At 41.2% G+C, this 24,027-nt stretch overlaps 1 protein-coding gene across 1 annotated transcript in view; it reads right to left on the bottom strand.

Annotated features, from left to right (window-relative positions):
* LOC122798699 (zinc finger protein 883-like) overlaps positions 1–24,027 on the bottom strand; it is a 115,037-nt gene that overhangs the window by 36,824 nt on the left and 54,186 nt on the right. The window contains exon 3 of the mRNA XM_044067794.1: positions 12,197–12,319. Within this exon, the coding sequence (XP_043923729.1) occupies positions 12,197–12,319 (123 nt within the window). The remainder of the gene's footprint in view (positions 1–12,196; positions 12,320–24,027) is intronic.

Below are 24,027 nucleotides of genomic sequence, written 5' to 3'. Positions count from 1 at the left end.
ATGGGAAATAAATGTTCTGCATTTCAGTGTGTAGAGTGCACTCAGCTGGAACTCAGTTACCTAACTTGGCAAAACTATACAGCTTGGCATTCATTGTTAATAAGAATCAGAAGTAAAATATTTTATCTCTTATAACCTATGCAGCTTTGTAAAATTTTTTTATCTACAAGCAGGTCAAGACGAAGTCTTGTATGCAGCTGTGTCTCGTCAACATGATACGCAAAGATAGGCCAAGGACAAAAAAGTTATTTTTCAGGAACAGAATGTTTAAAATATGGAAAACAAACTGTCAACAGACCAGCTTCAAGGGAAAGACTTATTATTCTGGCAAATTCTCTAAACTGCTGATGCAGGCAGAAAAGACATAAAGATTGGGACTTTTTCTTTTGTATCAGCAACTTTGATTATTCTATTCTTGCAAACCTAAAACTGTAAGCTGAAGTTTGTTTTTGATGTATATACCTTTCATTGTTAAGCTAGCTGTAAACCTCACGTGCAGTAAAATGAATGTTTTAATAGCAGAACTGTCTCAGTGTATTCATTGAGTAAAGGTACAGACTACCTGAATAGTGTAGTATAACTTTAACAACACACACTACATGCATGTCATACAGTACAGGTATTGCACGCACTACATGCATTTCATACAGTGCAGGTAATGCACACACTACATGCATTTCATACAGTGCAGGTAATGCATGCACTACATGCATTTCATACAGTGCAGGTATTACATGCACTACATGCATTTCATACAGTACAGGTATTGCACGCACTACATGCATTTCATGCAGTACAGGTATTGCACACACTACATGCATTTCATACAGTGCATGTATTGCACACACTACATGCATTTCATACAGTGCAGGTGTTGCACGCACTATATGCATTTCACACAGTGCAGGTATTGCATGCACTATATGCATTTCATACAGTGCAGGTATTTCACGCATACATTTCATACAGTACAGGTACCATGCACACTACATGCATCTCATACAGCACAGGTAATGCACAAACACTACATGTATTTCATGAAGTACAGGTACTGCTCACAGTACATGCACATCATCCAGAGCAGGTATTGCACACACTACATGCACATCATCTATTGCAGGTATTGCACATACTACATGCACATCATTCAGTGCAGGTACTGCACAGACTACATGCACATCATACACTACAGGTATTTCATGCACTACATGCATTTCATACAGTGCAGGTATTGCACGCATTACATGCATGTCATACGCTACAGGTATTGTGCACACTGCAAGCACCTCATACAGTACAGGTATTGCACACACAATACGTGCATTTCATACAGTGCAGGTACTACACACACACACACACACACACACACACACACACACACACACACACACACACACACGTATTTCATGAAGTGCAGGCACTGCACACAGTACATGCGCACATCATCCAGAGCAGGTATTGCACACACTACATGCATGTCATCCAGCATAGGTATTGCACACACTACATGCATTTCATCCAGTGCGGGTGTTACACACACTACAAGCACATCACCCAGTGTGGGTATTGCACACACTACATGTATGTCATCGTCTGCGGGTATTGCACACATGGCATGCACATCATCCAGTGCAAGTATTGTGTACACTATATGTGTGTCATCCAGTGTGGGTATTGCACACACTACATGCATGTCATCCAGTGTGGGTATTGCACACAGTACAAGCACGTCATCCAGTGCAGGTATTGCACACACTACATGCACATCATCCAGTGCAGTTATTGCACACAATACAAGCATATCACCCAGTGTGGGTATTGCACACACTATGTGCATGTCATCTAATGCGGATATTGCACACATGGCATGGCATGCATGTCATCCAGTGCAGGCACTGTGTACACTACATGCATGTCATCCAGTGCTGGTACTGCACACACTACATGCACGTCATCCAGTGCAGGTATTGCACACACTACATGCACGTCATCCAGTGTGGGTGCGGCACACACTAAAAGAACATCATCCTGTGCGGTTATTGCACACACTACATGCATGCATGTTATCCAGTGTGGGTATTGCACACACTACATGCACATCATCCTGGGTGGGTGTGGCACACACTACAAAGCATGTCATCCAGTGTAGGTATTGCACACACTACATGCATGTCATCCAGTGTGGGTATTGCACACACTACATGCATGTCATCCAGTCTGGGTGTGGCACACACTACAAGCACCTCATCCAGTGCAGGTATTGCATACACTACAAGCATGTCATCCAGTGCAGGTATTGCACACACTACATGCATGTCATCCAGTGTGGGTATTGCACACACTACATGCATGTAATCCAGTGCAGGTATTTTATTGCACATACTACATGCATGTCATACAGTTCTGGTATTGCAAGCACTATCTGCATTTCATACAGTGCAGGTATTACAGTCACTACATGAATTTCATACAATACAGGTAGTGCACACACACTACATGTATTTCATGAAGTGCAGGTATTAAATATGACAAACACTCTGAATGTCATATAGTAAAGGTAATGCACACACTACATACATTTCATACAGTACAGATATTACATGCACTACATGTACTTGACTTAGTACAGGTATCATACACACAAACTCACTTCCTACTGGTTACCAAAGAGTATGATGCCCTGGAGTTCATGTTTGAACCAGCATGCCCCCATGTGGTCATCCAATTTCTTTTAGAATGCCTGAATTGGTAAGTTGAGTTTAACTGATAATAGGAGTTTATTCCATACATGTAGAATTTGAGCTATGAAGTTCACATGTTTCACAGTACAGCTGATAGTAATTTTTAATGAGGCCGAGTATTCATTTGTGTTCATGCCACCAGCAGGGAGGTATTCAGGCAAAGCTACTTAAGAGGTAATATGTCCATTAATACTCCCTATGACTCATGTAAGAAGGTAACATGATACAGAGAAGAGAACTGCTATAGTCTTTCTGTACAAGACCAGCCAGAAAACCTTTTCTTTTTCTTTCTGAAGCATCTTCACACCTTCTCCAACAGCATTGGATGGAATGTGACAAAGGATACATTGTACAGCTCTCTATAACTTGTATAATGCAATCTGCATAAAATGGGACAATTAATTGCCTGACTTAGTTCTCAACTTCATGGAGGATCAAGTGGACAAACTCAGATGGCCTGCCTCTAGTAGCAGCTATATAGATATCAGATGAAAAGGCATCATCTAAAAGGACTCCAGCATCTTTTACTATACAGTAAACTTATCTGTTACCCATCAGTAGTGAATAAATCTGGTGGGGCAGTTTTGCCAAATTCCATTACACTATATGTTTTAATACAAAAGTCGAGAATATTTCTGTTGTGCCATTCATGTTTATTGTTAAGTGTTATCTGAAGGGAGGCAGTGTCAGTAAAGTTAAGAACAATCCTACAAATTTCTAGTCATTTGCATATTTGGCTTGATAAACAATATCAGTTATGACATCTGAGAAATAATGTCAAAACCCAGAAGTTTTAGGACATAGTTTTGAGGGGCACAGTCATGAAGCCAGCTATGGGCCAAAGCTTTTAACACTTCATTTAGCTTCAGGTTGTCAAATTTGTGAGTCCATTATGGTGCATAGTGTTGAATCCTTCAGTCATCAAGGTAAAGCTGCTTGGAGAGAAAAAAACATTAATTCGTGGCAATAATCTTACTACTGAAAAAAATGATGACGTTAAGCAAACAAGATCTGCCTTTGACAAAACTATCATGGGTTATGTCATAGACAAGGAGGTTTACTTCCTCTCTTTGTTCATGTTCCACGATGACTTTTAATCTCTCTGCAAAATACACCTATTTGGATGGTAATTTTGTAATTACTGGGTCTGTGGGGGAGGGGATGTCTCCACTGTAAATTTGCACCATAATAAGTTCCTTACAGATATCAGGAGTACAGACCGTTTTAATTCTCTAATAAGAATGCTCACCAGGGAGTATACTAGGTTATTTTTGATTGCACATATTAGGTCCTCTGGTATCCCATCTGGTCCGATGGCACTATCACATCTGACCTGAGGGTAGAGGTGACCATTTTGGATATAATTTCATAAAATTCAGTCTTTTTTATGCTTTACATGTATTTCATGTAGAGCAACTACTATAAACACTATATGTATTTCATCATCATCATCAGCCCCCCTTTTCCACATTGTTGCCAGCTCTGTTGATTCAGTGCCACAGTCCTACGTTCTTTGACAGTCTTGCCTGACTACTGCAGGCCTTGTCTCACGTAGTCCATCCATTTCTTTACAGGATGTTTTCACTTCCTGCTGCCTTCTTCATGTCTCTTTTAAATCTTCTTCATGAACTCATCCTTTGCTTTCATGCACATGTGCCTGAATGACTGTAATCTGTTCTCTTTGATCGTCTCTTTAATTGGATGTAGTCTGGCCCCAGCTCAGTCATTTGTTCCTCTGTCCCACACTGTGCACCCTGCCACCCATCTCAGGCACTTCATGTCCATCACCTCTAACTTCTTAATCTGCACTGCCTATACTGCCCAGGTTTCTGTGCCATATGGTTGTATAGGTCACACCACTGTTTTGTACACCTTACATTCCAGATTCTTTGATATTCTTCTGTCACACATTAACCCTGACACACTATGTCAAATGGTTACAGCCTCTCCGATTTTTGATTTGACCTTCTCATTAATAGATCCCTTCTCCTCAACCACCCCTCCCAGATACTTAAAGAAGTAAAACTGTTCCACTGTTTTAAATTCTCTCTCAGTTCTTATAATTGCAAATTGGCTGCAGTCATTAAGTCCCCCAATGATGTTAACATATTACAGGAGGGTCTAACAGACAAATGATTAGTTTTATACCATGGCTTTGGCACCAAATGCAAAAAAAGTGCATTGTTATCCCCTTTGGCAAAGTGGAATTCCCTGATAATTATAATATTGACAGCACCCCCTAAGTTCAAATCCAGTGGTGTGAGATCTGGGAATAGCAATCTGAACTTCGACCACCAAGTTTCCATAGTGGTAAAGAAAAACCTTCTGCGGTGTGCATCTCATAAGTAAGGGCATCACATCTAGGTCTAAGACTGTTGTAACTTCACTGTACTCGACCCTCATCAGAGGATTAATAGTGTACAGTGCTCCCTTTTGCATGTACCCCACTAGACACTTGCAGCAGCTGGTGAGACCAGAAAGGTTTCCCACCAAGAAAATACAGGGCCTGTAAACCATGACTTATGTGGTTAGACTGAAAAGCCCTGTCACTCTGCTCTGTATTTTATAGGCTGCTGAAAGGCAACTTGTGCCTTGCCTATAGGACAATCTCCAATCCTGCCCTAATGGAAATGCTGCATATCTGCAAGTCAAATGGCACAAGCGTCACTCAACCTAGGGATCTTAACCAAGCCTGTGGCATTAATAGAACATGCTGGAGAGACAGATACATTTCCCAAAGATTGATGCTCCTCTGGAATAAACTTCCAATTCACACGAAGTAGAGCTCATCACCCTATACAAACTCAACCTAGACAAATGGTTGGGAGAGTGCAAATTCACCCAGTGGGTGGCACCCATGTCCCTCATGGACAGGGGTAGTCAGTGCTGGTCATAGACTTGCCCTGTAAATTACATCCATCTAACCAAGGAGAATTGGGACAACTAGGAATTAACATAGCTAGGCTTGTAAGGGTTCTAGGGCCTCTAGTCTAGTAACCTCCTATGAACCTATAATCTAGGCAATCAGTTTTTGCTACTTTCATAAGGTTGTTTTAATTCAGACTTGTGTCCTTCAGGAAGAGCACTGTTGCTGCTTAGTGGCTATGAGCTTGAGTGTGCACTGAGAGCAGGTGGGAATAATTAGTTATTAAAACAAGATTTTTGTCTTCAATGACTTCATCTCATGTTCCACTTTTCTGAAACAAAGGAGGATAGAATGTTAAACTGACTGTTGCATTTTTATATGTTTTATCAGGTCTTGCTAGAGGTAACTTATCAATGGTGTTTTAAAGCAAGGGAAAACTTCTGCCACCAAGTCAAAAGTTGAGGCGTTTCTGGTATGGCAGGCTACAGACAGAAAAGCAAGAACACAGTTATCTAGGGAACTGAGTGACAGCAGTTATTTTTACCTCATTAAACCTTTTTAAGCACAACCTGGATAGCTGGATGAGGAACAGAAAATACACCCCTGGGATTCCACCTGTGTCCCTGCTTGACAGTGGCATAGGGTGCTGATGTTGGAACATGGGCTACATTCTTGGCTAGGCTTGTAAGGGCCTCAGGGCCAATAGCCTAGTAACGTCCTATGATCCTATGATGATCTATGATCTCAGCTTCTTCTCATTTCCCTCATTTGCTGCCATGACAACTGTCTTGTCTGTACTCAGTTTCACCCATTGTGCTTTCAGTTTTGCATTCCACAACCCCTTCATTTGCTGAAGTTCCTGTTTAGAGTCTGCTTGTACAGCATAACATGTACTACATGCACTTTGTGTAGTTCAGGTATAACAGGCACTGCAAGCACTTCATGTAGTGCAGATATGACAGGCACTGCACACACTTTGTGTAGTGGAAATACAACAGGCACTAGACACACTTTGTGTAGTGCAGGTATGACAGACACTGCATGCACTTTGTGTACTGCAGGTAGGACAGACACTGCATGCACTTTGTGTAGTGCAGGTACGACAGACACTGAACACAATTTGTGTAGTACAGGTACGACAGACACTGCACGCACTTTGTGTAGTGCAGGTATGACAGACACTGCAAGCATTTTGTGTAGTGCAGATGCAATAGGCAATGCATGCACTTCGTGTAATGCAGGTATGACAGACACTGCACGCAGTTCATGTAGTGCAGGTACAACAAGCACTGCAAGCACTTCATGTAGTGCAGGTACAACAGACACTGCAAGCACTTAGGCACTGCATGCATTTTGTGTAGTGCAGGTATGACAGGCACTGCATGCACTTTGTGTAGTGCAAGTACTACAGGCACTGCATGAACTTTGTATAGTGCAAGTATGACAGGGACTGCACGCACTTCATGTAGTGCAGGTACGACAGGCACTACATGCAATTCACATAGTGCAGGTATGACAGGCACTACACATTTCTTGTAGTGCAGGTATGGCACACTGCATGCATTTCATGTAATGCAGGTATGACATGCACTACATGTATTTCAGGTATGACACACACTACATGTATTTCATGTAGAACAACTATGACACACTACACACTACATGTATTTCATGTAGAACAACTCTGACACACTCTACATGTAAGACACACAATATATGCATTTCATGTAGTGCAGGTATTACACACATAACATACAGATCATGAAGTGTGGGTTGTGCCAATGCCAGAGCAAGAAGGCAAACAGGCATTAGAAAGTTTGTTTGGAATAATGTTGTAACTTGCAATGTTTATACATAACATGTTAGAGATAGCCACGCAACGTTTATACACAAGAGAGCCGTGTCTCTAAGAAAGTTGAGTGAGCAAGATGTTCCCTAGAAATGGGGATTATGAGCAGGAGAAAAAAAACTGAATATTCAAGAAGTGGGTTATAGATTAATCAGGGTGATAATACTACGATATGAATAACCCTGTTGTTGCAGGTAAATTCCAGTCACTGTGACCCTACAAAAATCTGACCAGTTCTTTGGGTCAAAACATAACAGATACCCAAAAAGTTACTGTCACACAGAAAAGATAATTTTGGCAATAGTGCATGGATGTCAAAAAATGTGCAATCTTGAGTTTGACTAGAAACAGCAGACCAACAACCATTGCAAGTCATAGTTGGAATGTATTTGTACAAGACAATTCTGATTTTAGAGGTATTACTTGATTTTTTAGTCCAACTTTCTTCTGATTTAGATCCTCAGCCCCTCTATAGCTCCTTCTTCCTGATGCCACCACTGTGGAGGTACCTTAGTGAGCCCCTTCACTAGGTGGGTTCCATCGGTCTATCTTTGCTAGTTATGGAATCCCACCAAACCCAGTAGAGAAGCAAGGGAACCAAGATTATCATTCAGTGTCCAAGCTGGGTTTTTGCAAGCTTTTCTTATATAATTTTATCGATTTTTTTTTTATGTATTACATTTGTTTCGTTAAATGACTTTTATTATCATTACTCACAATAACTTACTGGTTGCATTCAAACATGTGACTTTTACAAGGTATTTTAAATTCATGGTTGTTTGTTGCTTTGATATTTCTGAAGAAGTTCAACATTCACTATTAAAGTGAACAAAAGCTCTAATTCAGATGTTAATATTCTCATTTAGCAGCCATTTATGATTAGTTTGTTTTTAATAATATCCTTTACACTGTTTTGCGAGTGTTTTTAGGTGTTTAATAACCACTACAAACACACACAGACACTCACATTACACAAGTGTGCTCATATACACATGCTTTTGCACCAGCTAGAAACGGATTTGCAGACTGCACTATGTCCTTCTGAATACCAGCCCTTCAGTCTTATTTTTATTTCACTTGAGTAATAAGATGTACTCAAATCTTAAACTCTGACAAAATAATATTTTCAAATCATGTGGAAACATTAAATGCATGACAAAAATGCATGAATCATAAAACTAAATAAATAAATGAATGAATGACTAAAAAACAAAATACATAATCTACTGGGCCGGAATGCTGATTGCAGATTTGTGCTATTTGCAATGCATGCCATAACAACCAATGCCATATTATCCAGGACCAGTTCATTCATGGAACAGAGCAGGCAAAGACTTGCACCATTTTAAAGAAGATCTCTCTCTCTCTCTCTCTCTCTATATATATATATATATATATATATATATATATATACACACACACACACACACACACACACACACACACACACACACACACACACACACACACATACATATATGGGTTCCATTGGTTTGGTTGACAGGGAGTTTGGCTGCCATCTGTTTAATTGACTGCATTTGGCAGACTGTACAGATAGTAGACAGGTGTGTGAGATCGAGAATCTCTGGGAAGAGGAATACTCTAGCTGTGTGTGTGTGTGTGTGTGTGTGTGTGTGTGTGTGTGTGTGTGTGTGTGTGTGTGTGTGTGTGTGTGTGTGTGTGTGTGTGTGTGTCTGTGTGCACGTCTGTATGTATGTGCAGTGCCGCTTCCTGCAAAAAATGATGTTTTAAAAGGTGCATGCACCGAGATTCTTCCTTAGTACATGCATACTAGGAAGCTGACATTTCTGTTTTTGAATTACAATGGTTTACTTTCAGGATGTTGATAATCGTGTTAGTCGACCAACTGTAGGTATCTCATACACACACACACACACACACACACACACACACACACACACACACACACACACACACACACACACACACACACACACACCATGTTCAGTAGTACTGCGGACGCTAAGCCTTCAGTACCACACTGTGTTCTGCAGTACTGCTCACCCTCAGCATTCAGTACCACACCATCTTCTGTAGTACTGCTCACCCCAGCCTTCAGTAACACACCATGTTCTGCAGTACTGCTCACCCCAGCCTTCAGTACCAAACCATGTTCTGCAGTACTGCTCACCCCAGCCTTCAGTACCACACCATGTTCTGCAGTACCTCTCACCTCAACCTTCAGTACCACACCAGGTTCTGTAGTACTGCTCACCCCCTGACTTCAGTACCACACCATGTTCTGTAGTACTGCTCACCCCCAGCCTTCAATACCACACCATGTTCTGTAGTACTGCTCACCCCCTGACTTCAGTACCACACCATCTTCTGTAGTACTGCTCACCCCCAGCCTTCAGTACCACACCATGTTCCTTCAGTACCACACCATGTTCTGTAGTACTGCTCACTCCCAGCCTTCAGTACCACACCATGTTCTGCAGTACTGCTCACCCCAGCCTTCAGTACCACACCATGTTCTGCAGTATCGCTCACCTCAACCGTCAGTACCACACCAGGTTCTGTAGTACTACTCACCCCCAGCCTTCAGTACCACACCATGTTCTGCAGTATTGCTCACCCTCACCCTTCAGTACCACACCATGTTCTGCAATACTGCTCATCCATGACCTTCAACACTACACCGTGTTCTGTAGTACTGCTCACCCCCAGCCTTCAGTACCACACTATGTTCTGCAGTACTACTTACCCCCAGCCTTCAACACCACACCAAGTTCTGCAGTACCACTCCCCCAGTCTTTAGTACCACACCATGTTTTGCAGTACCACTCACCCCCAGCCTTCAGTACCACACCATGTTCTGTAGTACTGCTCACTCCCAGCCTCCAGTACTGCACCATATTCTGGAGTACTGCTCATCCCCAGCCTTCAGTACCACACCATCTTCTGCAGTATTGTTCACCTCCAGCCTTCAGTACCACACCATGTTCTGCAGTACTTTTCACCCCAGCCTTCAGTACCACACTATGTTCTGCAGTACTGCTCACCCCAGCCTTCAGTACCACACCATGTTCTGTAGTACTGCTCACCCATAGCCTTCAGTATCACACCATGTTCTGTAGTACTGCTCACTGCCAGCCATCAGTACAACACCATGTTCTACATTACTGCTCACCCTCAGCCTTCAGTACCACACCATGTTCTGCAGTACTGCTCATTCCCAGCCTCCAGTACGTCTTCACTATCACACCATGTTCTGTAGGACTGTTCACCCCCAGCCTTCAGTACCACACCATATTCTGCAGTACTTCTCACTCCAGCCTTCAGTACCATACCATGTTCTGCAGTACTGCTCAACCCCACACCATGTTCTTCACCCCAGCGTTCAGTGCCAGACCGTGTTCTGTAGTACTGCTCACCTCACCATGTTCTGTTCAGTACCACACCATGTTCTGTAGTATTCAACATATTCTTTCACCATGTTCTTCAGTACCACACCATGTTCTGTAGTACTGCTCACTCCCAGCCTTCAGTACCACTCCATGTTCTGTGGTACTGCTCACCCTCAGTCTTCAGTACCACACCATGTTCTGTAGTACTGCTCACCCTCAGTCTTCAGTACCACACCATGTTCTGTAGTACTGCTCACCCCCTGCCTTCAGTACCACACCATGTTCTGTAGTACTGCTCACCCCCAGCCTTCAGTACCACATCATGTTCTGTAGTACTGCTCACCCCCAGCCTTCAGTACCACATCATGTTCTGTAGTACTGCTCACCCCCAGCCTTCTGTACCACACCATGTTCTGTAGTACTGCTCTGTTCTGTGGTACTGCTCACCCTCAGTTTTCAGTACCACACCATGTTCTGTAATACTGCTCACCCTCAGTCTTCAGCACCACACCATGCTCTGTAGTACTGCTCACCCCCTGCCTTCAGTATCACACCATGTTCTGTAGTACTGCTCACTCCTAGTCTTCAGTAGCACACCATGTTCTGTAGTACTGCTCACCCCCTGCCTTTAGTAGCACACCATGTTCTGTAGTACTGCTCACCCCTGCCTTCAGTACCACACCATGTTTTGTAGTACTGCTCAGTACCACACCATGTTCTGTAGTATTGCTCACCCCCAGCCTTCAGTACCACACCATGTTCTGTAGTACTGCCCACTCCCAGCCTTCAGTACCACTCACCATGTTCTCAGTACCACACCATGTTCTGTACACCATGTTCTGTAGTACTGCTCACCCCTGCCTTCAGTACCACACCATGTTCTGTAGTACTGCTCACCCCCAGCCTTCAGTACCACATCATGTTCTGTAGTACTGCTCACCCCCAGCCTTCAGTACCACATCATGTTCTGTGGTAAGTCTCAGTCTGTCACCCTCCCATCCTTCAGTGATGTACCTTTCAGTAGTCCAGTAACCTTTCCTGTCCTGCTCAACACCACCCAAACATAGTTGCTTTATTTGATTAACATATCTCCCATGTAAGGAAGTAAACATTCAAAAAATGGCCACAGTAAATGGAAAAGAGCATCCTTTGTGGGACTACTGGACTTTGCACAGTATATTTCAGGGAAACCCTTATTCCATCTGGTTCCAGTAAACTGCATCTGACCATGAAACCTTCAGAGTTTTGCTGGAGTTGTGCACTCATCCCTACTAGCCTCACTCCATATTGTACTCCTTCAGAGTTCCTAAACTGTTCAGCTACAAATGGGGAGAAATCCAAAGAGTTACCTATCTGATCATGTACTTACTGTTAAACCCATAACCAGGACGCTGCTTTTGTGGCATCACCATTCCTTCTTCAGTATCAACAGATGGAACCGTTTCATCTTTCATAATAAGGGTCCAAACTTCCTCCACTGGGATGTTATATCCTGCAAAATAAAACCATCACAAACTGTTACTGATATGAACTATGTTTAGTATGGTTTATCTATACCCACAGGAAACTTATAAGAATACACACACAACAACAAAGCAAGCACTTCATGAATAAACATGGGCTACCTCTAGAAACAAATGGTGGTGTTCTACATTACTTTATTATCTCTTGGAATGAATATTATTACAGCATTTCACTTAACATACTTTTCACATTCTTACCCTTTTGCTTTTTCTATATGAAAGTATTAATCAACACCGGCTACTTTCTTGGCAATGAATTTCAGGAACATTTAGTTCTTTCCTTATACGTTATTTATTGGATATCCCATCACCCTCACTCTCTTTCTTCCTAAGAGGAGAGCGACTCAAGCCAGAAAAAAAGGCAGATTAAATTACATCCACTACAGTAAAAATAAAATGAAAACAAAACATAAAGACAAAAAAATCTTTAAATAAAAAGCAAACAGTAAGACAACATACAGAAAATTAAAGAAGGAAATGAACGCTGAGAGAAGAAGGGAGCCACTTTTGAGATTTTAAGTATTTTTTCTCTGTTTATTTGCTAAGTTTTTCTGCATAGCTGCCTAGCTTGAGCATTTTCTGGCTTGTTAAACTTGATTTCTGTATTAGTAGCTGTATTTAGAGCACAACCAAAAGCTGTTTGCTGAATTTCCTGTTTGCACTTAATTTTAAATCGTTTTTTTCTTAAAACTTGCATATTTTCTGTCCTTGACCTAGCACTCTTGTGTGGGGTCATTTACTGCACTGTTATAACTTGATATTACTCGTGAACCTCTGCTATCTCTGTAAAAAACAAAAACAAAAAAAAAAAACTTGCTTTTTCCAAAGCTCAGTTACAGGCTTGCTGTTCCTGAACTGTTTGAAAGTTTCTGTGAGCCATTTTTGCTTGGGCTGAAGGAGGGTCTCTCTGTTGATCAGTGGCAGTGACTAACACTGAGCAGCTTCCCTGCCCCCCCGTAGAGGTGGTTACTGACTTGAAACTGTAGTTTTATTGTCCCTTTTGGGTCAATTCCTGCTTCTTTACAGCCCTGCTATCAAGCACGCTTTAGCGTTTTAGCGCTGATGCAGCGGAGTTGCCACTAGAGCAGCATCGGTCAGCGCCCGGTTAAACAAGGTTAAACTCTTTCTGGCTCCAGAAAGTCTGTTCTTCAATTTTTCCTTTAGAACTGCTCTGTTAGGAACCTAAACAGTTTACACCTACACTAAAAAGTGCAGCACTTGTTCCAAATAGCTTTTTCTTCTCAAAAAGCTCAGCACTTGTCTTATAAGCATATCCCTTGTCTTATAAGCATTCTCTTTGCAGGTCAAGATTATACAAATCTCTCACTAGTAAAACCCCCAGGAGTGCCCACTTCCTGCTAAGCCCACTACTTTTCTGTCTCATACCAACTCATAATTCTTTCTAGCATGTCGAAGGGTCAGATGCTGGCGTCCTCTCCTGCCCAGTTGGTGAATCTGGGAATTCTGAGACAATGTTACAATTGCCTCATGTACACGGACAACCCTCTCCTCCTCCCACGTAACACTAACACTTGTGAGAGATGCAGCTATTTAGCCAGACTGGAGGCTGAGCTCTCTCAACTCAGGACTGGCAAGACCAGGCAGGAGGAGAAGGCAACTACACACACCACAATACCAGTCTCACATAACTCAACCACACCACTGAATCAAACACATAAACACACTAAGACATACTCGAGGCTCTGAGTAAAAATTTACCTAAACAGCAGAGGCCTCCAAAGCAGACACCCAAGCAACTGCAAACTCAATACACCACACAAACAACACATAAACAACAAAATCAGTGTGCAAAGCAGTCACTGCCCTTAAGGCCAAATACAACACCAAACATACTTGTCATAGGTGACTCCATAGTCAGACACACTCCGCTCACCAGACTGAGTAAGGAGAAGGTCACAGTAAGCTGCCTGTCAGGCGCTAGAATCTGCCACATAACGCAAGCACTCAGGTCTCTCAACAGCAGGTACAAGTACGACTCAGTCATTGTCCACGCTGGTGTCAACGACCTGAGACGTACCTCCTTGGACTACATGAAAAGGGACATTGAGGAGCTCTCTGATTATGTAGCCCAGGCAGGTATGACCCTGACCTTGAGCAGTATCCTGCCTTCACCTAGAATGATGCCACAATACAGTGATAAGATGATCAGCTTTAATAATTGGCTTAAATTCTGGTGTCATTCAAAGGATCCAATGTCTGTCTGCCTGGGATGACATGCTGGACAAGCCACGCTGCTTCAGGGGCGGCTTGCACCTGTCACCCCTAGGCTTCCGGATATTGGCAAAGGCTCTTGCCACCCCATAGTGCCTTTTTAGGCAAGGCTCAAATTCTAAACCTACCACCCTAGAACACAAAAAGTAAAAAACTAAGGGTAATGCTGCTCAATGCCAGAAGTCTCAATCTCAAGATGCACGCACTCGAGGCCCTTCTCAGTATGGAGAACATCGATGTCTGTGCTGTCACAGAAACCTCGTTCAAGGCTCCTGAGAGCACCCCAGCACTATCAGGTTTCACCTCATATCATGCGTTCGCCCCAAAATCCGGACAACACCAAGAAAGGAGGGTGTCCATATTCATAAAGGACACCCACACCTCAAGGTTGGTGGCAACGCACGATGCATCGGAGACCATCCAGGTGCAATTAACCATAGGCAAGACTGCTCTGCAATTTGTAGCATGTTACAGGCCACCCTCTCAAACTCAGGAACCTCACATGGCCTTCCTGAAAACATTGGAGGGATAAATGTATCTCAAACACCATCATACTAGGTGACTTCAACTACCCTAATATAGACTGGGAACACTACTCAAGCCCAAACACTCTAGCCCAAAGGTTCCTGGAGTTCATAAACTCAAATGCCATGGAACAACTAGTCACCATCCCCACAAGAGGAGAAAACATACTTGATCTCATCATCATGAACATGGGATCACAATGTTCAACACCGGAAGTATACCCCTCACTGGTGAGATCAGATCATAAACTAATCTCGCTGGAGGTCCTCATCCCGCCCACCTGAAATAAAATAGACCACAGTGAAAAACTTCTCAAAAGCCGACTTCACACTTCTAAAAACTAGTGTGGACTCCTTTAAGGCCCCTGAGCCAGTGGTAAACATTACTCAAACCGCTGAATCACTTACAAATGCCTTCTACCAGCACCTACAGGACTGCATGGATCAGGCAATCCCAAACAAAACTAAGACTCTTTGTACCAAAGGCAAGCGTCCAGTCTGGTGGACCCCAGCCATAAACAAGCTCTACAACAAAAGGAGGAAGCTACTACAAGATAGAGCAAAATCCTGGAAAGGTAAGACACCTTTGATCATTATAAGTAAAACTAAGAGCTCTCATAAAATCATCCAAGGCAAATTTTGAGAGAAAAATCGCCAAGGACTCAAAAGACAATCATAAGGCCTTCTTTAGCTATGTTAGAAACCTAGGAGGAAACTCCCAGATATGCTCAGAATTAGTTCAAAATGATGTGAAGATTACTGAACCTACACACATTGCCAACATACTGGCTGACAGGTTCAGTGCAAACTTCTTCCCCTCCCCAAAAGGAGAGATATCTATACCACAGGATTGTAGCCCCAAACATGTCCAACAGGTGAGAACTGCTCTCTCCAAAGCAAAAACACAGCATCCATGGGACCGGATGGTGTCCCCGGCTGTGTGCTCCACGAACTCAATGAGGAATTAAACCCGCAGTTAGGACAGCTGTTTAATCTTAGCCTCACCTCAGGATACGCACCCAAGGAGTGGCGGCGACTGTGGTCCCACTTCACAAGGGCGGTGCCTCCACCGACCCTGGAAATTACCGTCCCATTAGCTTGACAAGCCTTATCTGCAAAGCCATGGAGAGGATCATAATGGAACTCATAAATAAAGACATAGGAACTTGCAGACTTTGGATCCAACCCAGTTTGGCTTTGTCAAAGGCAGATCATGCCTTTTAAACTTGGTTGACTTTTTCGAGACAGTCACCAAGGCCATTGATGAGGGAAAGGCAGTCTATACAGCCTACCTTGACCTGGCAAAGGCCTTAGACACAATACCCCACTCAGGTATCATCGAAAAACTCATCAGCTTGAATGTAAACCCATACATCACAAGATGGGTTGCAAACTGGCTAAGTGACAGAACCCACAGGGTCAGAGTTGCTGGAGCCATGTCAGACTCAAAGCCTGTCACAAGTGGTGTCCCACAGGGCTCAGTCCTGGGTCCACTCTTGTTCGGCATCTACTTTTCTGAAGTACAAGCGAGGGTTATGGCTGACAAAGTTTGCAGATGACTGCAAACTGGGCGCCATAGTCGAAAACACATCTGACACAATATCCTTCAGAAGGGCCTCACAGAAACGGATAACTGGTGCCAGAGCCATGGCCTTAAGTTAAATGCCAAGAAATGCATAGTCATACCCTTCGGGAAAAACAAGGTTACCCCTAGCTACCATATAGGTGGCAATCCACTGAGCACAGAAGAAGTCATTAGGGATCTGGGGACCCAGGTTGACAGTAGCCTTTCGTTTGACACTCATGTTGCTAAATTAGTTAGGAAAACCTTCTACATTGCCCACCTGATCATGAAGGGATTCACATCTAGATCAAGGGAAGTCATCGTCCCCCTGTACTCATCACTCATTAGACCTATGATTGAGTACAATGCCCCACTCGGAATGTATCTGACCCGACACCTGCAGCAGCTGGAAAGGCCCCAAAAGTTCTTCACCAAAAGGATAAAGGGTCTCAAAAATATGTCTTATGCTGCCCGACTGAAAGAACTCCAGCTCTATTCAGTCTCATACCGCTTGCTCAGAGGTGACCTGTGCCTGACATATAAGGCTATGTCAAACCCTGATTTGATGAATATGCTTCACCTCAAAAAATCTAGATCCCTCAGAACCACAAGGCGGAGACTTAAACCTTGACACGGTTATTAATAGAACGTGCTGGAGGGACAGATTCATCACCCAGAGACTCCCTATGCTGTGGAACAAAATCCCAGTACATGTGAGGCAGAGCACCTCGCTGGCCTTGTTCAAGTGGAATCTTGACCAATGGATGGGAGATCGCAGATATACCCCAGGGATTACTTCAGTGTCACTGCTTGACAGAGGCACAGCAAAATAATAGGCATAGTTTTATTCAAACTAAAGGGGTGGCGAAAGCCAAATAACTATGGGCTAGGCTTATAAATGCCCTTGGGCAGATAGCCTAGTATGAACCTATGAACCTAATTCAAGGCTAAACGTAACAATATTTTAGTCCTTTTTGGGTAATTGTTCTTACCAAAGCCTTGAAATTAGTCAATTTCAATTAGCTGTAAAGCATACAACCATTCACGTTAAGCATACAACCATTCACGTTAAGCATACAACCGTTCACGTTAAGCATATAACCGTTCACGTTAAGCATACAACCATTCACGTTAAGCATACAAGCATTCATAAAATATTTTTTATGTAGCACTAGATTCTATAACATGAACATTTGTCTCCCAAGGTGAGGTACAAATACTTTCACAATGACAGAATTAATACCTGAAACAGTGGTGTTATTTAGGGAAAATGTATTCCAAACAAAAATGTTACTTTATTTTAGTTACTTTTGTTAACAACATAGGTGGACTATGATCCTTTTCTGCCACAACCCAAGTCAGAATATGCAGAAATATCGATATAAAACTGAAAAAAAAATGCAGAGTTGATGACTGGAAATACTTCCAGGATAAGATTCATACTGTTAGCATTACTCAGGGAGACATCTGTGTACTTTACATGAGGGATAAATTATGCAACATGAACTTTTGCTTACTATTATTATGTAGGTTTAACATCTGAATTCCTGAAAACTCCAAATATGCAGAATACAGCATGTGAGAACACATACAAGGAGCAATAATCAAATCAGGGTTTGTGAAGATGCATACAGAGCAACCTCACCTCAGGTTTCGTGCCCACTGAGTGGCGCAGAGCTAGTTATCCCACTCCACAAGGGGGGATCCACCTTGGATCCCAGAAACTACCGTCCCATCAGTCTGATGAGCCTTATCTGCAAGGCCATGGAGCGTATTATCATGGAACTTATAAACAAAGACATTGGCAACCTTCAAACACTGGACCCCACCCAGTTTGGGTTCGGGAAGGGCGATCTTGTCTCCTGAACCTGGTTGACTTTTTCGAATCAGTCTCCAGAGCCATGGACAAGGGTAAGGTGATCCACACAGCCTATCTAGACCTTGCCAAGGCCTTTGACACCATCCCCCACTCTGGAATCATAGATAAACTTACTAAGCTGGACATTAATCCCTACGTCACCCAATGGGTTGCTAACTGGCTTACTGATAGAACCCACAATGTAAAAGTAGCCAACTCCAAATCCAGCTCCAGACAAGTGACAAGTGAAGTACCTCAGGGTTCAGTCCTGGGACCACTCTTGTTTGGCATCTACTTCTCTGAAGTACAGGCTAACACTAAGGGATTCTGGCTAACAAAGTTTGCAGATGACTGCAAACTGGGAGCCATTATTGAATCCCCAAATGATGTGGTACTCTACAAAAGGGCCTTAAAGAAACAGATGCTTGGTGCCAGAGCCATAGGCTCAAGCTCAATGCCAAGAAATGTATAGTTATCCCCTTTGGGAAAAAACATGTACCCGTGAATTAGAAGCCAAACAAATTGAACTGGAAAATAATAAACAGCTTCAAAGAACTGGATTCACGAAACGGAACCAACACGAATATAATAAGATGAAGCAAGTACTAGTTTAATTAAATGAAACGCTTTTCGTCGCCTTCATAAGGCAACTTCCTCAGATAATACACATCTACAAAACACTCTTTAAATAGTAAGATACTGGTCACATGACTATGTCTAGCCAGTACATTGGTGCTACAGGCGACCGGATATTTTATTACAAAAATAAACTTTTAGAGCACATAAAACAAGTATAGTCTCTATTGTTATACTTTAGATTAAAGAATAATTCCACCTCTATTCAAAAAATGTTAAGTTAAAACAAAGATTAAGAAGTGAACTAAAATATGATTAATGCTTATGTATACAAAAATATATATAAATTAAAAACTTCTTCTGTTATAACAGTGTATCTAAAATGTACATCGATAGTAAAACATATAAATAACATATAAATAGTTTACAGATTGGATTTTTATGATACTTGGCTTGTGAGCATCGTGGTTTGATCTCCAGTTTCTTGTTTGTATTTTGGTTTGATTTTGACTGGAGCTCCATTCAGCGACTTTGTTGCTTCTCCTTGTTCCAGATTTATCTTCTGTCTAAACTTTTTAGTTTCAACAAACAAGTTATGTTACAGTGGTCGTTTAAACCAGGTGAAACAAAAGCATTTGTTCTGATTTGCCATGATAACTCTCTATTGTCTAATAGCAAGCTATAAGGACCACCTCGAATACTAGATTGAATAAAATCAATTACTTTAAAAGTGAATTTATGTCCTGGATATCTCATATTATGCCTAGCAAGGGCGTTGTCATTTTTACCTGTATTGATGGCATAAATATGTTTGTAAATTCGCTCTTTCATTTTTCGCTCTGTTTTCCAATGTAAAGCCCTTACATGAGGAACACAGCGACATACACCACCATTTTAGAATTACAGTTTGCATTATGTTTAAGTTGGTATTTTGTGTCATTAATACTGACAACTCTGCCTGTGGAAATATGCTTACACATGTTACAAGCTCCACAGGTAGACATGCCTGTAAGGTTGAAGGGTCTCCTATCACCAGGGGATTCAAATAAAGTCTTTAAACTTCTACCTTTTCTAAAAACTATTTTTGGAAAATCTTCAAAGATTTCCATTAATGTTTAATCTAATCTAAGAAGTCCCCAGTTCTTATATATTATAGTTCTGACTGTTGTACTGTCAACACTAAATTGAGTTATAAAACTACATTCAAATCTATTGAACTGAGGTGTGTTAAAATTTCTATCAAGATTAAATGTATCACTGTTGGGACTATAAGATCTATGTTCATAATTGTCGAGGCTTTCATGTTTGTTGATAATAGGTTTAATGAGTCCTTTAAGTCTTTTCTGATGTACTTCATGTATTATTTTTTCTATCAACAAACTAGGATAACCCCTCTGCTCAAACATCCCTGCAAGGAAGTTGCATTCATCTAAAAAGTCATGGTTGTTAGACACCATTCTAGCTGCTCTGATAAGTTGGCCTTTAACAATAGACCTTTTTTGTGCTAGAGGATGTGAACTTGTATAGTGTAAAAATGCGTTACAGTATGTGTCCTTTCTGTATATTTTTGAGATGTATTTACTGTTAGTAACATCTTTAATTAACCAGATGTCAAGGTATTCTATACAAAAAGTCTGGAAGTTGAAAGTAAATTTAAGAAATCTAGTAGAACTGTTGAAATATTCAAGTAAAGAATAAGCTTGGTCTAAATTGCCTTTAAACAAAATAAAAATATTGTCCAAGAATCGGGTGTAAAACTTAATACTTGGCATGTAAGTGGTATTGTTGAAGATGTAATTTTTCTCCCAATAAACCATCACAGTATTAGCAAAGCTGGCACCACAGGGGGAGCCCATGGCCACCCCTTGTTTTTGTAAATATAAGTCATTTTGGAAAGCAAAATAGTTGTTAGTTAAAATAATGTCCAATAATATTTCCACTAAATATATTTCTTGGCTAGCAGCTCTTTTATCATGTAAAAATAAACTAACCCATTCCATACCTTCCAAGTGAGGAATTGATGTGTATAACTCTTTCACATCTATAGTCAAGAAGTTGTTATAAACATCAAACTGTAACTCATTAATGTTGTGTAGGAATGCCCAAGAGTCTTTACAGACTTGGGTTTCACTCGACAAATATTTTTTCAAAATGCTATCTACAACCTTAGCACAGGGATATGTGATTGACCCTCGTCCATCAATTAATGGTCTAAAAGGTGGGTTTGTTAAACTTTTGTGAATTTTTGGGACTGCGAATAAAATCGGGATTCGCGGCCATAATGTGGTCATATAATTATATAAGTTCATGTCGATTTTTGCTTCTATGAACAAATCATTTATGTAGCCTTTTATACGCTGATAAGCAATATTGACTTCGTTAATTGAAGCTTTATCATATGCTTCACAGTCAAGCAATTTGTGTACTCTAGTACTATAGTCACTAGTATCAAATACAGCTAAACCTCCCCCTTATCTGGTTTGATTGATCTCACATGTAAAGATTTAAGCAAGTTAAAAGCTACATCCTCATCATGTGTAGTATTAGAGGTACAAAACTTGTTTCTAAATAACTCGTTAGAGTTATAGAAAAACCTTAAGTCTAATTCAGTAATATTTTCGAACATGTTTAACAGTGGGTGAAGTGGGGGGTTGTATGTACTGGATACACGAAAGGAAGAGACAAAATGTTCAGAGTTTCCAAACAAAACTTGCAAATTGAATTTTCTTGACATTCCCTATTGTATGAATATAGTGGGGTTTTGGTTTGTTTACTGTTCTTTGATTGCCGATTTACAAACATATTTATGCCATCAATACAGGTAAAAATGACATGCACTTTTAAAGTAATTGATTTTATTCAATCTAGTATTCGAGGTGGTCCTTATAGCTTGCTATTAGACAACAGAGAGTTATCATGGCAAATCAGAACAAATGCTTTTGTTTCACCTGGTTTAAACGACCACTGTAACATAACTTGTTTGTTGAAACTAAAAAGCTTAGACAGAAGATAAATCTGTAAACTATTTATATGTTTTACTATCGATGTACATTTTAGATACACTGTTATAACAGAACAGTTTTTAATTTATATATATTTTTGTATACATAAGCATTAATCATATTTTAGTTCACTTCTTAATATTTGTTTTAACTTAACATTTTTTGAATAGAGGTGGAATTATTCTTTAATCTAAAGTATAACAATAGAGACTACACTTGTTTTATGTGCTCAAAAAGTTTATTTTTGTAATAAAATATCCTGTCGCCTGTAGCACCAATGTACTGGCTAGACATAGTCATGTGACCAGTATCTTACTATTTAAAGAGTGTTTTGTAGATGTGTATTATCTGAGGAAGTTGCCTTATGAAGGCGACGAAAAGCGTTTCATTTAATTAAACTAGTACTTGCTTCATCTTATTATATTCGTGTTGGTTCCGTTTCGTGAATCCAGTTCTTTGAAGCTGTTTATTATGTACCCGTGAATTACCATATAGGTGGCAGTACACTAAACACCAAAAGTGTGATAAGAGACTAAGGGACGCAGGTGGACAGTGGTCTCACCTTCAATAACCACATCGCCACAACAGTCAGGAAATCCTTCTATGTGGCACACCTCATCACTAAGGGCTTTTCATCCAGAAAAAAGGAGGTCATTGTCCCACTGTACTCATCCCTCATTAGAACCATTATAGAATACAACGCCCCATTTGGTATGTACCTCTCAAGACTTCTGCAACAACTGGAAAGGCCACAGAAATACCTCACTAAAAGAATCACAGGCCTAAAGCAGAAGCCCTACGATGACTGCTTTAAAAAACTCCAGCTATACTCTGTCGCATATCGTCTACTCAGAGGCGATCTCTGCTTAACATACAAGGCCATGTCAAACCCAGAGCTGTTGGACATGCTACACTTAAAAGAAATCCCAATCCCTCAGAGCCACACACTCCAGGGATCTAAACCTTGTTATCACAATAAACAAAACATGCTGGAGGGATAGGTTCCTGACTCAGAGACTCCCCAGACTCTGGAATAGATTGCCCATACATGTCAAGCAGAGTGCCTCTTTGGCCCTCTTCAAAAGGAACCTTGACAATTGGATGGGAGAAAGGAAATTCACCCTGGGGATCATGTCAGTCGCCCTGCTAGACAGGGGTCCAGGGAAGTAAATAGTGTGAGAAGAAATAGCCAGGGAACTGTTATGGCTAGGCTTGTATAGGCTCTAGGGCTGATAGCCTAGTATCAACCTATGAACCTTATGTAGAGGTATTAATGTCATGAACACTTAATAAATATCAAAACACAATGTCCTAACAGCTAGAGATCACACATAAAGGTAAAACGCATTCATAGTTTCATATGTAGTTACTAAGCATGCAGTAGAGGAGACCATTTAGTAGCCTATCCTAAATTCCAAATTGCTCCAAACCACAGTCTTGTTAAGTAACTTATTTAAGGTCCCACAGTAGGCAAGTGAAGGTGAAAAGATTCAAACCCTGTGGAAAAAATATGCATTGTTTCATTTTAAACCAGCCTATTCAAGGCAAACAATATAAACATGGTCGTAAAAAGTGCAATTTAGAACAGCAAATATTCAACTTCACATGCTTAGGGTAACTTTTGGGAAAACACCTTTTACCATTTCTTGTGTTTTTCTTATTTGCCAAAGTATATTTGTACGGTGACATCATCTTCATGCTGTAAAGTTTAATTGACCTAATATATTGAAAGCATGCTAACTACCACAAAGTGTCTCACAAAGGAAAACAAAGGAAGAGGCAGTACAGAAATGTACAAGCTTTTCAGAGAGGGCAATACCGACATGATGGCATGTACAAAGGAGGAGGCAGTACAGAAATGTACAAGCTTTTCAGAGAGGGAAATACCGACATGATGGCATGTACAAAGGAGGAGGCAGTA

Source organism: Protopterus annectens, chromosome 3.part1, assembly GCF_019279795.1.
Source record: "Protopterus annectens isolate FY-2018-M chromosome 3.part1, PAN1.0, whole genome shotgun sequence".
Taxonomy (NCBI): Eukaryota; Metazoa; Chordata; order Ceratodontiformes; family Protopteridae; genus Protopterus; species Protopterus annectens.
Note: the sequence above shows the minus strand (reverse complement) of the source record. Positions and strands in the feature narration are given on the sequence as shown.